The sequence below is a fragment of the Falco naumanni genome, chromosome 1, assembly GCF_017639655.2.
Source record: "Falco naumanni isolate bFalNau1 chromosome 1, bFalNau1.pat, whole genome shotgun sequence".
NCBI classification, from domain to species: domain Eukaryota; kingdom Metazoa; phylum Chordata; class Aves; order Falconiformes; family Falconidae; genus Falco; species Falco naumanni.
In genome coordinates this window covers 83363669-83382661 of record NC_054054.1, presented here as the reverse complement: position 1 = coordinate 83382661, position 18993 = coordinate 83363669, and the positions used below count along the sequence as shown (strand labels likewise).

At 43.2% G+C, this 18993-nt stretch overlaps 1 protein-coding gene and 1 long non-coding RNA gene across 6 annotated transcripts in view; one reads left to right on the top strand and one right to left on the bottom strand.

Annotated features, from left to right (window-relative positions):
* Window positions 1-18993, top strand: part of TMEM132D (transmembrane protein 132D) — a 261573-nt gene that overhangs the window by 232570 nt on the left and 10010 nt on the right. For all 4 annotated transcript variants that reach the window (XR_005829000.1, XM_040601771.1, XM_040601761.1 and 1 more), the window contains one exon: window positions 17983-18188. Coding sequence is in view for 3 of the 4 variants with exons in the window: in XM_040601771.1 (XP_040457705.1) it covers window positions 17983-18188 (206 nt within the window). In the remaining variant the exon portion in view is untranslated. The remainder of the gene's footprint in view (window positions 1-17982; window positions 18189-18993) is intronic.
* LOC121091717 lies at window positions 893-18144 on the bottom strand. 2 transcript variants are annotated; one of them, XR_005829018.1, is made up of 4 exons: window positions 18064-18144; window positions 17203-17313; window positions 3485-3575; window positions 893-2226 (listed from the first exon to the last, which is right to left on the bottom strand). It is a non-coding gene; the product is annotated as an uncharacterized LOC121091717 (long non-coding RNA). The 2 variants fall into 2 exon arrangements; XR_005829019.1 differs by having other exon boundaries at window positions 893-2170.

Below are 18993 nucleotides of genomic sequence, written 5' to 3'. Positions count from 1 at the left end.
TGCTGACTTGTACAGTTCTTCCATCAAGTGGCCAGGGTTCATCACAGGCTTTTAATAGGAGTTAGCTGCAAGAGATCCAGCTACTGAGTACACAGACCCACATCTGCTCATTCCTGTAGCTTCCATACCCTGGTGTCTTAACGTGAAATACAGCTGCACCAGGACTTCTGTATTAGTTTTGCAGTTATTATTAACATCACCGGTTCCTAAACACTGAGAACAAGCAAGACCCACCAACGCAACAGGACAGTGTATATTCCGGTGGAGTCTCTTTCATAGTCTGGCTATTCTTTCTTGTTCATTGTTTGAAGATAGTTCAGGACTCAACTCGATTTAACAGTAAACAGATATATGGTACAAGTGCTTTTAAGTGTGGAAAGAGTGTGAAAACATTTGGAAGAGCAAAGCAGTGTGATTCCCATCAGAGTCAATGGGGAACAAGCAGCTAAAATCTTACAAAATGCTTTCAGATTATCCTCCACCTTTGATTCCCCATCCTCACTGAAATCAGCTTCTGAATGTTTGATTGAATATGTTCCTCATGTCATTTCTTTGAAGGTGAAAGGAAGCTCAGGAGACATGTAGGCTCAGGTTAGCAGCAAAGATAACTCTTCACCAGAAGGCCCAGTGGCACCTAGACTGCACTGCTGCGTAACCCTGTTAGCTGCAACAGGCCCAACAGGCTGCGAGCTAGAGCACAATTTGGCATTCTTTTTGTTGATGGTGAGAAAAGCCAATTTTTTTCTAATCTTACACTGACCCTCAGCGTGTTTTAAAAGCTGTCTTTCCTTTGCTGACTATTAGCCCCAAGCACATCATAGCCTAAATCCTATGCATCTGCCCTGTTGTCTTCTTCATTGTAAGAGCTATAGACACGAGACAGACATTCGCTGTTACCATGTTTATTACTGTCTCTTTTAGTACATTTGTATTAATATAGGATCTACATCTCCCAACAGCACCAAGTCTCAATGACCAGGAACTGCAGTTCTGTATCAGAGACTGTCCTGTGACAGTCTAAACAGCTGTGAATAAAACATTAATGAATGAACAAAGTGAGCAGAAAACAAACCTTTTACGGGAAGATATGAAATAGAAGCTGCATCTCTTCTGTCCTCACCTGGACTTTTATCCATTCCACGAGTGTGGATTTTGTTTCATTATTATTTTTTCTTTTTTCTAGAATATGTCTGTGAGAGGAGATAGTTTGCAGCCTGCCTTTCCAGTTTATGCTAAGTATAGCAGGCTTTCATGGATGGTCTGGTTGATTATTCTCAAACCTTAGAGTAAGACTTCCTTTCTAGCCCCAGATAGCATTTGCAGATAGCATTCTCCAGCACTTTGGGACCATGGGAAAGCTTCATAAACATTTCATTCTGGCACTTGCACAATGAGGATAATATCTATACTATATAGATACATATTTATATGAAAAAATGCACACATGGACACCAGTTTACATCATAAACACTGAGACTTCACTATGATGTGCTTTACAAAGTGTTATTGGTTGCAAAATGCTGAGACACTATTAGATAATAGGAAAAGTTCAAATATAAAATTTTCACCATCATCACCATTGTTGTTGTTATGTTATTTTACGGAACAAAGAAAGAGACACAGAAATGAAACAGTTTTGTTCCATAATAATTCAACTGGTCTTAAATCACACCTTTGTTGAGCTGTATGAGGAAAACAGGATGCCTTTGCTCCCATCTCTTTAATATGTTTTTCCTTGAATTTTCTTGATTTAATGAAATGCAATCAGTTGTCAGGCAATGGCTTGTCTTGTGGATCAGAATACACCTCACAAAGTGATGTAAATTATCACAATTGTTGCTACAAATACAGGTGAGAATAATACATTTAGCATTTTATCACATCTCATAAGGAAAGAAGGAAGTATCAAGTAACGTTTACTTTTTGTACTGCAAACTTACTTAATTGCATTCTAGCAACACAAATTACGTTGCTACAAAGACTTTAGTTCAATCCACATCATCAGAAAGGGTGCTGAACACTGCAGTCTGCTTTCGTCTCCTGTCTTAGAAGTTCAGAAGAGCTTTAAGTGGTGGCTTTCACATGGGTCGCACTGTGTTCTCTGTTAGCGTGCAAAATATATTTTCCAGTACATCAGAACATGCTTTTGCTCTTGCGATCAATATTGAATCTGAGGAACAAAGATGAAATGCTCATTTCCCTTTCTACGCTGAAAGCCAGCATTTCCTGTAGGTAGTATGCATGGACAACAGACAGGAGAAGTTGCACATTACATACCTGAATATATGGCTTAAAAATCACTGAAATTGTCAAACTGAGCTGAAATGAACAATTCATCCAGCTATGGACAGCATTCCTGACAGTCATTTGTCTATGCAGGTTTTTAAAATTACTGCAGATGCTAATCCTGCTGTCTTCCAGTCCTCATTGATCCCTGGAGTTTGAGAGTTTCTGATCCTCTCTACTTCAGATCCTTTTGTTCACTGCTGGCGCCAGGCCAGTCTTTCCCCATCCTATACTTAATTTTTTATATCAAACTTTATACTTTTCTCTTACCTTTCTTGAACTGCATCTGTTTGTTTTAGACCATTTTCTACACTATCAAGATAATTTTGAATTCTAATCCTGTTTTCCAAAGTACTTACAACTCCTCCCAGCTTGGCATCATCTGCAAATTTAATGAAACTAAATAAATGAAAATAAATGAAAGACTCCCATTGACTTCAAGGGGCATTAGAGTGAACCCAAACTGTCTTACATCTTTAAGAAGTGGTTCAGTTAAAATACACTTATTGCTTTACAAGCCATTTTTGTAAGGGAAAAAGACAGATGCATGCTGAATAATTCAGAGTCATCATTGCTGACTGAGAGAGATGTAACTAATTTGTCAAAATAATGACCTTTGTTCGCTGTGGGGAGCAAGTGGTTTTGGATTATTTCTGTCCCCAGAGAGATGCTGGATGGGCCTGGGTTCAGCTCAGCACTGCCGCAAGGGGCTTACTTAGAGATGTGAAAGGGAAGTTAAGCACTGGTAGCAGTGGTGTTTGCAGATGGTGGGAGGTGTGTTAGAATGACGATGATACTTTCCTTTAAGCCTGATGGAAACAGTGCTGCTACCCAGTCTGTGGAATACTTGGGAATGCCAGCATCACTCCCATGCTGTTGCCAGCTTTGGCCTTGTGTACCTGTGCAAGCGTGCACGTGTATACACACATGCGCAAACCCCTTGCTTCATTGCTGTTTCCCTGTTAGAAGGAAACCAATAGGCACTGAGGGCTTGACATCTTCCTTAAATGAGTGCAAAGAGAGTGTGTATGTAGCAGAGGGGAAAAGGATAGACAGCCCTGCCTGGAGCCTTGTAGCAAGTAGCAGAGAGGAGTGATTTAAAAGCAAGCATATTGGGCAGTCAGACCCCCAGCCATGCCAATCTGCTGCGACGCATGCAAGCATGGTCACAGTCCGACCTCCGTGTGTCACATCTTACCCATGTTGCGGGGTGACGAGCTCAGAGCCATGTGCCATTTTGCAGTCCAGCATGGAAACTCGTTTGTCTTCAGTTGTCCAGAAATAGGCAACTGGAGGAAGAGAAGGTCATGTTAGTGCATCGAGTGAGGACAGAAATCCCCTCATTACTCAGCATCCTCGCCCACAACTCCAGTGCGGAAGGATGCTGTCTCCCATTTCAATGCAAACTTTGTAGTCACTTTTATAGCCAGCATTATTTGGAAAACATTTTCTGGAAATTCAGCCTGTCCGTGTTGGCTGATGCCAGCTTTCAACTGGTACTTCTGTATTATGGCTGCTGCTCTGCTGTTGGAGCTCAATCCTGCTTAGATATGCTTCTCTGAAAGTGCTTTTTGGCTTAAAAAGGTGTAGGTCTCTGAGAAATTGTTCGTGCTTTGCTGTTGGATTATTTTTCTCCAGTCACTGCAAGGTGTTGGCCAGCTTTCCAGAGCATGGCATGCATGCATGCATGAGTATATGCACATTGCAACAGCTTTCTCCTTTTTTTTTCTAAGTGGTAATGTTGGATATCTGAATATTTGCCAGAGGAATAGAACTAGACTTTGCCTGTGCAAACTCAGTATCAGAAAGAGGACTGAATCTTTAAGACTCTTTGAAGTCATACTATTACCAAGATGAAAATCTCTTTTTCCTTGTAGCTTTAACTTCCAAAGCCTGCCATTGCTACACATATTTAATCTTCTTTACCTTGTGTTGGAGTGACTGAAATGCAATGCCCTTGCTCAGGATGGTGTCTTAAGTTACACAGGTAATTTCATCAGCATTTGTTCATTGTTCTATTAAGTACCATCTGAGACATGGCTTAACTCAAGGAGTTTCCTGCAGATCTGTACTTGTGGGACACTGAAGTCTGAGAGCACCGAAGAGTTCAAAATCCTCTCCTTTCATCTTGGCATTCTCTTCTCGCTGCAGGGTCTTTTCATTCACTTCTCCTGTGTGGCTCTTGCCTCCTTTAAGTCTGTGGAGGTCTGGTCTCACACTTGGCTTAGGTCAGATCAGTTCTCAGTGGTGTCCCTAATTAAAATTCATGTATAACCCAGGACTCTTTAGGAAGAAATTAGAAGAGCAGTACACTTCTTGTTTGAGGGTGGAAACACTGGCCCTTTAGGGTAGGATGATTAGAGCTGACCAGAGTCAAAGAAAAGTCTGTGGTTTGGATTAAATCCTTGAGCAGAAATACTGCATCCTTAATCCTCCAGACATTAAGGTTGTCCTATGACAGGTGCTGCTGTTGTCTCCACTTAATGGATGGAAAATGGCAATACTAAAGACGGGCTCATTGAGTAGCCAATCCAGTCTCTTGCTGGAGGGCTAGAGACGTGACGTGCCTGTGATGTCTGTGGCATGCTGTCACCTATGGCACAGAAAAGCCCAAGCTAGTGAGTCTGCCCAGTACTGTACTCTATGGAGGAAGGTATGGAGCTAAATTACATGGGCACAGCACTGTGCATGCATAACTATTGCTTTTAGTGCTCAGCTGGTTAGATATGTTGTAAATCTCCATTGATCTCCCAGCTTGAGGGTTGGCGTGCCCATCGTCAGCCCAGGTGCACGTTGCAGACATGCAATTGGGAAGGCTTGGCACAGGAGCCCACATAAGCAGGTCTTCCAAATTCCATGTGACTGCCTTCACCACTCTCCTGTCTTCCCTCCTTTCCGGCTGTTTATTGTCAAGAATATGGGCCAAACTTTATAATCCACTTGCAAATGTCAAAGTGTCATTTCTGAGTCTTCAATAACCACCTGTCGCTGCAGCACGAGCTGCATAATTAGAATCCCAGTCTAAAGATTTCTTGGAAGCTGGAAAAATGAGAATGTTGTCAAAAAAGTAGAAATGCTTCCAGTCTGCAGTGCAGTGATGGAGATGAAAGATGAGTGAATCCAAGAAGGCAGAGCATATATCAGCCCAGTGCCTTTTTCTAACTAGAAGTCCAAAACAGTCTGTAAGGATTTACGTTACTCTTAGAGCCTTAAAGAAAACGTATTTTAAGCTGGCTTCTCTATTTCTCTCTCTCTTTAAGCTGGCTTCTCTATTTCTCTCTCTCTTTACTGGACTAATCAACACCAGGTTTCATAGCAGTCATGCTTAAAGCCACAGTAAGGGTGCTAATTTTTCCATTTTGTTCATTTTTTAGTAGTTTTCCATTAAAATTATGAAAACCTTTTAAAACAGGATCTTATTTTTTCTAACAGAGAAAAATTTAATTGGAGGCAGTGTTGAATCATACTGCGTTCTCAGTTCTGAGTAGCAGATACAGATCTCAGAATATGATTTGAATTTTTTTGTAGGTGGACAGTGACTTTCAGTGGCCTTTAGCACTCATATCTCAGGGCAGAAAGTAGTCAGCTGGAGAGGTAGGGATTTCTCTTCATTAAAAGATCTATTTGTTAAAAACTCTCATCTTGGCCAACACTGGGAATTGACCTAGGAGCTCAGTCTGAAGCAGGAGAGCTAAATCCCACAGCTCGCCTAGCTGTGGGATCTTACCCTGTCTGTGCAGCAGGGTGTGCGGAGGAGCTGCAATACTTACTACTCAGCACATCGCGCATGCTTCACTTCCAGCCCACCTACACCCTCAAAAGCAGCATATATGTAATAGTCATTTGAATTTGCTTATGAAGTATAGCTCTCCTTTGCACTTGTACAGTATATCAAAAATGACCTGGTAAGGACAGATGAGAAATGACTGGAAGTGTGTCTCAGGATAATGAAAAGGAAAACAGGAGTTCTTTAGAAAGACAGGCTTGTTAATGTGAATGTAATATATGTGATGGCAGTGCCAAAAAAAGAAAACTTGACATAGCCGATGGAAATAATGTACTATGCAAATATGGCAGAGATTCAGACACTTCAGTCCTTATATCTGCCTATGTGGTTACGCTGCAAGGGTATCACCCAAAAAGATAAAAGGGACCATGGCTACTGAAGTCACAGGAAGCCATGAGGGTGGCAGCAGCATGCATGCCAATGGCAAAACCATGGTGTTCCCACAGGCAGTGGGGCCAAGGGGACTCCTCACTGCGAGACCAGGCTCTACCCTAGTTTTGAGTAGCAGGGTACTGTGATAGGAGAGCCCTCGGATTTTGGGATTCCTGTCTTTGCTGGGTCACAAATGTTCTGTGAACCTTAGGCATGTGATTTGATCTCTGTGATTCAGCTCTTTATCTCAAATAGTAAATTAAAGTCGGGTTTTCTGCCTTGGTCAGATGTTATAAGAGCTTTATGAAGGGAACATCACTGGGTGTCAGAGTTCTCATCTCCTCTGTGACTATAAAGTGCTGCTACAATATGTTAAGGAAACATTTTTAGGAGGAAGAAGTGTTTGGCTGTGGTGATTATCAAAGGTGAATAGCCTCCACATTGCAGAAACCATGCTGCACTGAGGAATAACCTGTTGCAAGGCCACAGCAAAGCAAGATGTGGGATCCTCAGTGGTGGATGCCAGTGAGAGCCCCTAGTCTACTCAACCCAAACACAGAGGGGGAATTCAGAGAGATGTTCATTTGGGAGTAACCAAGGGCTTGAGCATGTATGAAAAAAAGTTTCCCCCATTAGGAAAGACTTAGTAACAGTCAATGTTGTAGTCCACCTGTGCTACCAGCACATCTCCACCTTATGAGACAGGGACAAGCCTTGGTCTCTGTGGGAGGACAAGCCCACAGCTTGCTGCAATAAAGGAGACATTTTGGGAAGCTGCACTCTCCCTGGCTGGGGTGCACAGATGAGAAATCTTTTTCATGCAGGTTCTATTCTTAAAAGAACCTTTTGCTTTTGTACAGAACAAGCAGCATTCCAGTAAAATGTTTCTTTTAGCATTGATGTTCCAGCTGTATGTTTGTTGTTCTAGCAGGCAACTGGGAATGGCATGCATGCTTTCTGTGATCAGCATGTGAGGACATAAAACACATACCTGGTACATTCATTCAAATAGAGATTTGTTGCTTAATATAGTACAGACAAGTGTAAAATCAGTAAGTATTATGGGAGCCAATAGTCATATATTTGGCCATTTGTGAATGAAAGAAAACCGTGAAAAAAATTTGATGCCTTCAGCTGAACTGCATGCTGGATTGCCTGTGGAACAGAAAGGAGCTGGCAGAGATTTCTGGTTCCTATAAACAAGGGGAGTATGAAGTATCCTGGATATGTTGATTAGATGCTTCACACACCTAGTTTTACTGTCATGATAAGTATAGGCAAAATCAAAGTTACTGACTGCAGCTTAATGCTGCTGCTTGTTTAGTTTCACAGTCTGGGTCTGAAACCAACGTGCCAGTGTGCTGTTGGGAGCAATTCCAGCCCCAGCACGCTGTGAGAGCCAGGCAGCAGTGGGACTGCTCCACACCAGCGCTGCCGGTGCTCCTCCACCAGCCCTTTTTGCATGTGGGGAGATTCAGCATCTCCTAAGATCCTTCAGCTGCCCTGGGATAATATAGGAGTTGTATGACATACTTCGTCTTCCCGTATATTTGGTCAGATTCACATTGCACGCAGTTCTGTCCCTTTTCCTCTCAGCTGCTCCTGAAGGTGGAGGTTCCCGCATACGGTATGAGCAGCCCTTAGAACAGGCTATTTCAGGCTGTGTGCATTACCTTCCTCTCCACAGCGTTGCTTCACTGAGTGGATCTGACAAAGGTAGAAGACTGACCGTCCCCTTTACAGCACGGTTTCAGTGTTTAGTCCATCCGATTTGTCACATTCTTCATTGGCTCTGCTTCACTTGGAAGTCAGATATTTATTACCCAGAGAAAAACAAGCAGCCTTTTCTCCTTTCTTTTCACATGCAAAGTTGTTCTATTGTTGTTACTCCTCTTTAAGCTTTACTGGAAGGAGGGGAGAAATGCCATTCTCAGTTTAGTAATAAAAAGCTTGGGGTACTGGCTATATTTATCATTCTTCTCCCCCCTTGCTTGGATGACTGCAGTGAGTGATTACAGAGTGCATGTGGTTCTCTGATCAAGAGAGAAATAGGAAGGCGTAATTTGATGTCTGCAAGAAAGTCTTGTCATATTCAGTACAAACAACTGTGGTTTCTAAAATCTAAGGCGTGAGGTGGTGGCTTGAGCCCAGCAGCATTCTGGCTAGTCGTCAGACAGTACTTACCTGTCTAAAGCTCTCCTACGTGACAGTGCTGACATTTCCGTGTCCCACTGATTTAGAGGAGCAGATGCCAAAGCCATGTCACCTTTTGCCTATCCTGTGCTGACAGGATAGCTGCTCACTGAATATCAAGAGCAGCAGGTGGGCAGGAAGTTGCCACCTTCCTTTTCCAGCTGGAAAGCAGGAATTGCAGTGTAGCCAACAGCAAATGAGGGATGGCCATGGCAGCAAAAGGAGTAGATAACAGCAGGAGTGAATGAAGCCATTTGATTTCTCTGTGCATTGCCTGCTTGCCAGGGACATAGTTATTCTCTATGCCACATCCTACAGAACTGTGTCGTGCCCTCAGTGTGGCTGTGATTGACTGCTGGTGCAGGTGAAAAAAGTGAAGGACTGTCCTCTATCTACATATGAATTTTAATCAACAGAAGGTTGGTTGATACAACAGAAGGTGTAATCCCAGCACCTGAGCTTGCTCTTGTCTCTTTTAGATCAAGCTTTGTAAAATCCCTGTAAAACAAGGGGATAGTATCTTCGTTTTACAAATACAGCAAAGGGAGATTAAAGGCCAGATTTGTTAAGGAGATTTGGCCACAAAACTCACCTTGAGCTCAGTGGGAGTTAACACTTCAATATCCTTGAGAGTATGGATCTCAATAAATGACACATAGTCATCTAGTAAGTGTGTGATGGAGTGGGGAATTAATCCCACACTTTCGGAAAGGTTGTTCTGTGCCTTTGCTTTCCTTCCTGCAAATGAGAATAGCACTATTCATTGCACTGAAGGTACTCCAGATTTCATGTGATTGGATTTTAATTGAGCGGAGTTTCATTGTGATGGTTTTGTTTTGATTTGTGGCCCCAGTTGATCACAGTTTACTGGGGAAAATTTGGCAGACTGTATTCAGTCAGAATTTGTAGTTCTGTAAAACAGCTTCATGAAGTTATGCTAATTTACTTGGAATGTCATCTGACAGAAAAAGGAAGAAAAGGATGCTAGCAGCTTCCTGTTGTCTCAAAGAAACAGCTTGTTTTGACATTTACAAAATGAAATGTTTTGATTTTTCACTTCAAAATAACTTCTTTCTTGATGTTATGGTATTTTTACAGGATGTTAATCATTTGAAACTGAAATTAAATGGAATTACATGCCCCAAAAATGAAACCACATGTAGGTGTCTTGAAAGCCCTCATGAAGTGAAGCATTCATCCCCCAGGCAGCTCTACTGCCAGTCCCATGGGAGAGGAGCCACTCAGCACTGGGAACACATCATCCCCAGGTGGCTCCTGGCTGTCCTGAGCACGGTGGCTGAGTGGGGACAAGGAAGAAGCTCTTTGCAGACTGCGGGTAGCCCATAGGCAGGCACTAAGTCATAGGTGAGGACAGCATGTACAGCGGCTTAGTAATGTGTCCACACGTGACTGTGTGGCAGCTGCTCTTCTCTCACTACACCCTTGAAAAATGTATAGATTCTGTGCAAATCCCCGCATAGGGATTTGACTGTTCTTAGTAGTGGAAGCAGGTGCAAAAGCAACATGGAAGGGAAAAATCCACCAAAATCTTATACACCAAATCTTGATTTAATAAACCAAAAGGTGATTCCTGAGAAGAGACTTTTAGGGGGGGAATTTATGAGTTAGTAACACCAACATGCTGCAAACATTGTGTCAGATCCGTAACGTTCACTAAGGAGGTATTAAACTTGCAGCTAGGATTGGATGCTTGCCCAGAATTGTAAGTCCTCTTAAAATATGCCATTGCATATTTCACTCAGGCATATTTTTCTGAGGATAATATATTGATGTTTGCCACAAAGATGTGGAACAAACTAAGAATTATCTTAGAAATCAATTGGTATCACAGTTCTCTTAATTGATGTGCTCTATGATGGGCTTCCGGTGGATTAGTGCAGTAAAAAACATTTTTCATTTACACAGGTCTCTGCTAATATCTGTCTGTTGCTGAACTTCCTCTGAAGCAGTGCTAGGTGTGCTTCCATCGTGACACTTTGGAGATGCCTGGCAGGAAACAAGCTCCCAAGACCCTTAGAAAGCAAGGGGGATGTTTGAGTGAAAAAGCAGATACGGTTGTGGGTTGCAGTATTTTTTGGTGTCATGCTGCAGTAGGAAAACCACAGCAGAAAAGCGTGGACACTCTGAAGATGTGGGCCTTCGAAGTTCAGAGCACCCGCTGGTTTTTCTGAATTTGCAGAGTTCAGATGTGTCACCTCCTCTGAAAAAGGCACAACCTTTCTGCACAGGGCAGAGAACCAGGTGCGGAGGAATTATGAGGTATGAAGCCTTGTTTACACAGCTCATCATTTACCAACCTTGAAAGAGTTTTTTCAGACTTTGGCAGATACTTTAAGACTCACAGTCAAAATTCAAAATATCTAAAATTAAGAAGACCTTATGCAGTGTAAATCCCCCGAATGGAGAAAGCTGACAATGTGATGCTAGATTTAAAATCTGACTGGAATCCAGTCGCTAAGGTTCAAGCCAAGTCATTCTTCTTCCAGCAGGTGTGGAGCAGCCCAGCTTGGGATATTTACCCTGCTGAAAGTGTAAGTCCCTGAGTAACTGAGGAACAGGAAGAGCATCCCTGAACTTGATGTGATAGCCATTTGCCTTTACTGTTTCTTTCTGGGAAAATAAAATAAATAAATCTTTCTCTGCCACACAGGAGGTGCTTTAATTATTTCTCAAGAGCAGCTGTTCAGTGGTTGTTCCTAATTCCAGAAGCATCCAGAGTGGTTAACACATCAGTTGCTGTCATCAGATCTGAGGATGGTGATTTCTTAACCTCAGGGTCCTCAGAGAATCCCAGACTAGGACAGGTCCCTTCTTGAGGTGGATAGTGAGTTTAGTGGTGATCTACCCGCTGTGCTACTTCTTCATTATAGTCACTTACCTCTGCCTTCCATAATTTCAGGCAGGATTCAGTTATCACAGTAACAAATCTCACTCCAACACTTCAGGTTAAGCATGGGTGATTAAAGATGACTCCGCCTTCCCTGAGTGACTTATAAGGGACTTACAGAGCTAATAATGGCATCATCCTTATGTACCCTGATACACAGCTTGTGTTCTGGAGTCTTTTATAGCTCAAATGAGCTGCTTTTGCTTGGTTATTTTCTTCCTCATTCATTTTTAATGGTTATAAGAGACTCCTCCATTCTTATTCTGACAGTAGTGATTTAGGCAGGACTCATGAACATAACTTGCGTTACTAAATATCACCATTTATGCTGGTAGACCAAGGAAAATGTGTGCAGTGCTGAATCAGAAGAGATCCCATGAGCTTGCCCAGGTGGCAGGGCTGTGTTTAAAGTGTATACTATAAATGGAGAGTGCTTGTATGGGGGAAGGATCACTTACAGGAACATGGACTGGGGACAGAGTCCTAGAGCATTTCCGAAATACAGATGTTATGTGGAAGTATCAAAGACTTACTTTCCTAATTGACCACCCCTGAAATTTCTAAACTAGAACTGGTCCAGGTACATCTTATTTTCAAAGACTTACTAGCTGTGACTTTGTGAAAAGCAGTTTCCGGTGAGGATTTTACTGTTATCCCATGGGGATTTAATAATGGTAATGAGTTGGGGAAAGACTGTTACAGCTGTTTCTGAGAGCTAACAGTGAAGTGCTGGGTACCCCTTCTGGGAGTTACAATGTACATTCCCCTTTCCCTCCCTCCTGTTAGATCTTTGGATTCTTCTCAGCCCAAAGCTAACATGGATTTTATGGGACCAGAGAAATGGTCAGCCACACAAATTCGTATCTACCCTAGACAGCCTCTGCAAAAATGTAATGAGAAAAGCAGTAAGATCCTTTTAGGAAAGGGATGGGAACAATATTCTCTGGACAACTGGATACAGGAGGTCAGTGATAGGGATCATGTGTGATTTGAGGGGGCTCTTGCTTCTTTCCATGGCTTTCCCAGGCTGGCTGAAGTCCTGCTACTACAAGGCTTTGAAGAGTCTAGTGTTTCCTTCCACAGATAGTCTGGCAAACTGTGAAATAAAGTAAGATAAATTAAGAAAAACTTAATTTCTCTTGCTTTTGATCACACCTGAAGAGCATACAGAATGTGGGGTGTTTTAACAGACAGCACTGACTTCTTTTCAAACAACACTGGCTTTTTAGGTAAATGTAAAAAAGAAGCGCCTTGGACCAGCAATGCCCCCCTCCTTTTCTGGTCAATATGTGTTTGCCAAGCAAACGGTCCTGGGTTGAAGTGGCACAGCAGCATTACCTTCACAGCTGCAAGGCTACCACCTGAGTTTTGGGCTCAGTTTTGGGGTACCTGACGTACAGAGCTGCACGTGGGGCTGAGGAATGTGTATGTACAGCATGGATTTTGTGGTAGGAAGCAGCAGTGACTTTATTCCTGTTTCTGACAGTAGGGTTAGGGCTTTGGATTAAATGCAATGATGGGCACATTTGAAATATTCCACCCTGCACATTTTGTAGCACTGATGGTTGAACTCGACATCCAGCTTGCCAGAAGCCATGTGTTTGGTATGTACCTGGCGCACTTAGAAATCTCATTCCTAATTCTGCGCTGTGCTGGCAATAAGGGACGGACCTCTGACCTCAGCTGCCCTGGCACACAGATTAGATGTGCGTGCATGACGCAGAGGAAGCTGCCTTAGTTGTTCACAAATGTCAGGAAAAGGTGGAGCTGCAGGAGCTGAATGAAACACAAAGCACTTTTGTAACCTACCAAGCGCATGCCCAAAAAAGCCATTCAGACCCCAGTCCCCTCAAGAGATAAAAGTCCGCTATATTGAATTTCTAGAGCATCTTGTGAGCACCAAGTACAGCCTCCCTTAATTAACATAATTCAGCTCAGCATAGTTGTGTGAAAAGCTCCAGCGACACAAAGCCCAGAAAGGTTTTAGCAAGGGAGCACAGCACCAGAAGGGTATAATGGTGTTATAATGTCCTTGAATTACGGTGGCCACAACACAGAGAGATATATTCCAGCAGTACGTTAATAGTAAAAGAAAAACTACTCTGTCTCTCCTGAGCCCTTCCTTGTCACCTCTACTGAAAACCGGAGTTGCCATCCCTGAGATACCAAAACTCAAAGGCAGGAGGAAAGGAAAAAGAGATATGGGTGAGAGTCCCCAGATTTTGGAAAGAAAACAAATGGGGTTTCCCCCCAAACTGCCCACCTTGCTCCAGCCCCTTTTTAGTTCCTATTGCATTTTATGATGTGTTTAATAATTTTCAGAAATCTCTGTTTTGGGACCAAGCTTTTGCAACCTCATAGGTTCCTTAATACCTAACTGTCAGGTAGCTCTTGGCCGATTTAGTACAGACACTCTCTTCCATTTGCAGACTCCAGCACACACATCTGAGGGTATGTGCAGTCACTCCATTCATGCATTTAATAAACTGGGAACCGCAGCCATTTCTGTTGTATGTGGCGAGGCGTGTAAAGCAAGAACAGTAGTACAGGAAGGAGGGTTGGTAGTTAAAGGCTGTTTGTAAGAATTAATGCTAAAGAAAAGGAGCTGCTTGACAGACTGAGGAATTGAAATCCGTTACAGATTGAAAAGGAGACGTGGGCTCAGAACAGGCAGTGGCAGCAGAAGCTCCTCTGTGCTGCCCCCACCAATGTTAACAGGGGGAAGCCATGCGAGGGGGTACCCGGTCACTCTCTCCGCCCCGAGGCTGCCAGCTGCTGAGCTGCATTTGATGGGTCTTTGCTCGCGTGTATATTTGTCCTGCAGATGCTCAGCTGAGTCCCATCAAACTAATTTCACAAAATAGCCACTCATTTCCAACAAACAGCTTAGAGAACTAATCTCAAAAGAGGCAAAGAAGCTCAATTTTTCTTCTTTCTTGACATCTTTTTAGTCCTCCTGTGTTGGAAGATGAATGGTTCGGATGTGTCTGCAGTAACACAGGCATGCCTAATCTGCCTTTTTATTGATGACCTGTTTCTGAATGTCCTGGCCTGATTTATGAAAATGTACTGTACTTTGCACGATGTTTTGATGTTGCTTTGTTAGGACTGCATGCAAACTGCGGCAGAACAGTGATGCTTATTCATTCCAACAGTGAAGGGCTGGCTGGGAACTGAATGAGCTCATAGTTGTTGCTGTCTCCACTTACAGAAAGGGAAACGGGAGAAAGCGGGTATCCCAAGTGTAGTCATTCTTTTTCTGACCATCAGTTTGTTTTATAAATCATAATCTTGAAAGCACAAGGTCATGGTATGTATTTAATCATTCATATAGTGGGCTTTTAGGGATGGATTCTTTTTTTTAACTCTCTGTAGTAAACCCTGATAAAGTTGGAACTGAGGTCTGTTTGCCTGCCAAATTTTCTTTCCCTTTTTATTGCTTGAGCATTAATGAATTTAAAATCTCAGAGTGTGATTCCCATCTCTTACTAGCATAATTCAGCAGTTACCCCTATTGCCTGGGAGACTCTCAGCCTTGTTCCATTCCCTGTGTGCTGAACTGCTCTTCACACACACACACACAGAGTAATAAAAATAACAGCAATATCCCACCTGCGTTATCTATCTGTGCTTCAAAAGCCACTGCTCAGACAGTGAAGCCAGTAGGAGGATGTTTGGCAGGTCCCCAGCGAGAAGCCCTGTTGCAAGTGTAGAGCAGTGGGTGAGCCGGGGAGGCAGGCGAGGTCTGCTGGGGAGCCGGGCTGCAGGAGCTCAGCACTCTGCTCAGCAGAGGACACTACTGGTGGTTTGGAAACATCCTTCAACTATAACTTCAGAAATTTACCTGTTACCTTAAATCACCAGGAAGCGTTTCAGTCCTAGGTTGATCACCTAGTGGGAAATTTGGTTGCCTGATATGTTAATTAGCAAAGATTCACAAGTATGAGGTGTTGCTAGCTGGAAGCAGAGGTGGTGAGGAAATCACATGGAAAGCTATTTACCTGGCCCCATGTGCTACTAAAGAAAATCCTTGTCTTCAGGCTGTTTGCTTGTACTTGTAGTCCAGCCTGCAGAGCACAAAGACAAGGGAAGGACCTCAGGGCCATTAGCTCCCAGGCTGAACATTTTCCTTGGAGCCACTTCAGCCTTGATCTGTTGCCTCTCAGGCAGAAGTCAGCACTTTGAGACTGTCCAGTTTTTCTTCTCACTGGCATCCCACAGAAAAAGAGGAAAGGTGGAAAGCAGCAGACAGAGCTTACTAACACACAGGAGAGTTGTCTGATTTGAGAACAGCACTTAAATTACAAAAATGCAACAAGGATAAGTGCAATGTCAGCAAGGAGTATACACTTTCTGTCGTAGCACTCTCCAAACTATCAAGCTGCAACAAGGTCTTTTACCATCACATACCAGCACACTCTTCATGCCAGTCCCTCTGCTGGCCTGGCCTCATCCAGGGCACACTCTTTGCTCTCTTGCTTCTTCCTCGGCTGCTCTCTCTTCATTGGCTGCCCAACCACTTACTTAATTTAACCAGGCACAGCTGCACCTTATCTACATCGGCCAACCCACTGCCCCTGAAGCCAGCCCACAGTTGTATATTATCAATGCTAATTGACCCAGCTTCATTCCTCTACAACTTTCCACTTAGAGAAGCAAAGTACGCGTGGCGTGGGAGAAGGAGCAGATGCACCAGGCACTGCCCGAAGGTCTTCTGAGTTGCCGCTTGTCAGACAGGCTGTTAGACATTGCAGGTAGGAAGTATGATGTAGTTCTCACTCTGAAAATATTATGCTCACATTGCTGTGCCTTCTGCAAGGATGCAGGAATCATGTCTGCAATCTTGCTGCTGCCTAGATGTGCTGCTCCCAGAAGGGGAATGTGCTTATGCTTCCAGCCTTTTCTATAGCCATTTCAGCAGGCTCATGTGAAGTTTTTCCCAGAGTTTTGCAGTCTCCTCTTCCTCAGCTCAGCCCAGTTTGAATCAGCATTATGATGAAGTGCATATTATATCAGTGCCACAGCCGGGACTTGTCTGTGCTCAGCTGCCTGCAGTGAGGTCCTTCCCTTGTGTTGCATACCCCCATGCTTTGAGGCCTTTTTGACAGCAACTAGGTTCTGTTGCTCTGCAGCACAATGAGATTGGATCCTGACAGGAGCTGTTAAGAACTGCTGTAAAACATGCTAACATGAGAATATCCCAAAAAAATATAATTCTGCCTGCAAATAAACTCCTTCCTTTCCTGCTGAAACCAATGGCAACTATAAGATTTTGCCCTTAAAATGGACATTGCTTACCAGAAAGATACTGCAAGAGTCATAGTAATACATTTTTGGTACATTACCTAGGCTCAGACAAGCAAGGATGGCAATGGATTTGCTATGGATCTGTCTCTAAGGGGGGGTTGTTGTTTGAAGATAATAATATTAGGAATGCAGATTATGCTACAAAAGCTGGTGATATTTAAATACGACTTAAATTAATTTAGCATTTAAACAGAAAAGTAAACAATGGCATTGAATTCAGATGAAGATGAGACTTGGCAGGCCTGCCTGGTAATAGATTGTGAAAAGAGTTCAGGATTTTAGTAGATCATTCCTTGAGATCTTCAGAACGGTAAAGCGGTAGTTAATAAATTATTTGACATGTACTTACATATTTTAACTAGCTGTAACGAACAGGTCCTGTCAGGTCACCTGGATCCTTGCAATGGCTGCTAAATTGCTTGAGTGAGATTTAGTAACTCAGCAATACTGATGTTCAGAGCTGCAGGTAATAAATGAAGTGACATCAGGACCAGCTTGAGCAGAACACTGTGTAAGACCTTTGCGAGGCTTGCAGCAGAGATGAGGCTGTTTGGCCCCAGTGAACACCACTGGGCCTCAGTGAGCTCTTCCCTGTGATCAGTTTTTGGTTGATGTGACCACCCCAAGCCCTGGCACCTGTAATGGGACTCCTGAAGAACACTGTCCCAATTTGGGATTGACTAGATAGTTTTGTCCCCTACTCAGTTCTTCATGCAGACAGTTACCTGTTCTTCCCTGCAGTACGTGGGGCTGCACACAAAGTAGAGAAGGATAGCAGAGTCTGACTGAGCTCTGGGAAGAAGACAAGAATGCTCTGTCGGTGCCATTATATTGGGACAATCCTATTGCTGGAGTGGGAGTGAAGGACAGAAAGAAGCTGTTCTTTTATCTTAGATTCTATTGGAAATGTTTACAGCACAAAAAGCCTGCCTGATAAAATTATGCCAAATTATACAGGCTATTAATGGCATACTAGGCACCTCTCCTGCTATTCCTAGCTGTCCCCTGAACTTGGAGCTAGTTTAAAACTTTATCCTGCCTCTTCCTCCCACTCACTTTCCCAGCATGTGGTATACTTTATAATTTGTGAAGAGGCTCATTATTTTTTTTTCCTTTCTCCTTTTTTCAGGTTTCTGACAGATGTGACTATGTCTTTGTCAATGGGAAGGAAATGAAAGGCAAAGTGAATGTCATAGTTAATTTTACTTACCAGCATCTGAGTGCCCCTTTAGAAATGACAGTCTGGGTTCCTCGTCTCCCGCTGCAGATAGAGGTCTCTGACACAGAACTAAATCAGATCAAGGGGTGGAGAGTCCCCATCATCTCTAATAAGAGGTAGGTTTCATTAGAGGATGCTCATTACAGGCTGTGCACTTGCCAAAGACCAGTAAGAGCCAGCGAATCTGAACATGCTCATTTGGCCTTAATGCAATTCGGGTGTAAACTTGACGGTCACCAGACATTTATTCAACAGACTCCTGCACTGGAATTAGGAGGAAAATGGAAACTGCAGGTTGCGTGATCCTACATTGGAAATAAATTCTCTTCTGTAGTGCTAGGGACTGAGGTGGAAAGAGCCAGTTGGTTGAGTTAGGCGGGATCAGCGATGAGGCAGCAGGAAGACATCAACAATGACTGGCCCTGGCAAGGCTGGTCATTCTCCAGCCTGGTTCACAGGTCCTGCCAGTTCATTTATTCATTGTCAGTGGTCACAATTAGTACGTAGTTGTTTCGTACCACTGTAGTGTACAGTGGCACTGATCCAGGACACTGATGCACGACAGCTTTAAAAATTCTGTCTGTGCCTATACATCAGTGGTATGTGAATGACAGGACAGAGCACAGATGTAGGCATATCTAGACTGTTTGTATCTGTTGCCAGTGTCACGAAGAACAAGAACAAACTGATAAAGTAGATACTTGCTATTCCCACCCACCGTTGAAGACATCATTTATTACCAGGTATGATTCTGTGATTCTGTTAGTATCACAGCAAAAAGATGGGGATTTTGGTGCAGATGTGATTTCAACCTAAATGCCATACAGAAAGAGATATGCATGTGTGCAGATAGAGGAGATTTCCATGGCAACACAAAGAAGGTCCATAAAGAAAAAAGTCTTCAAAGAAAAGAAAAGGCCT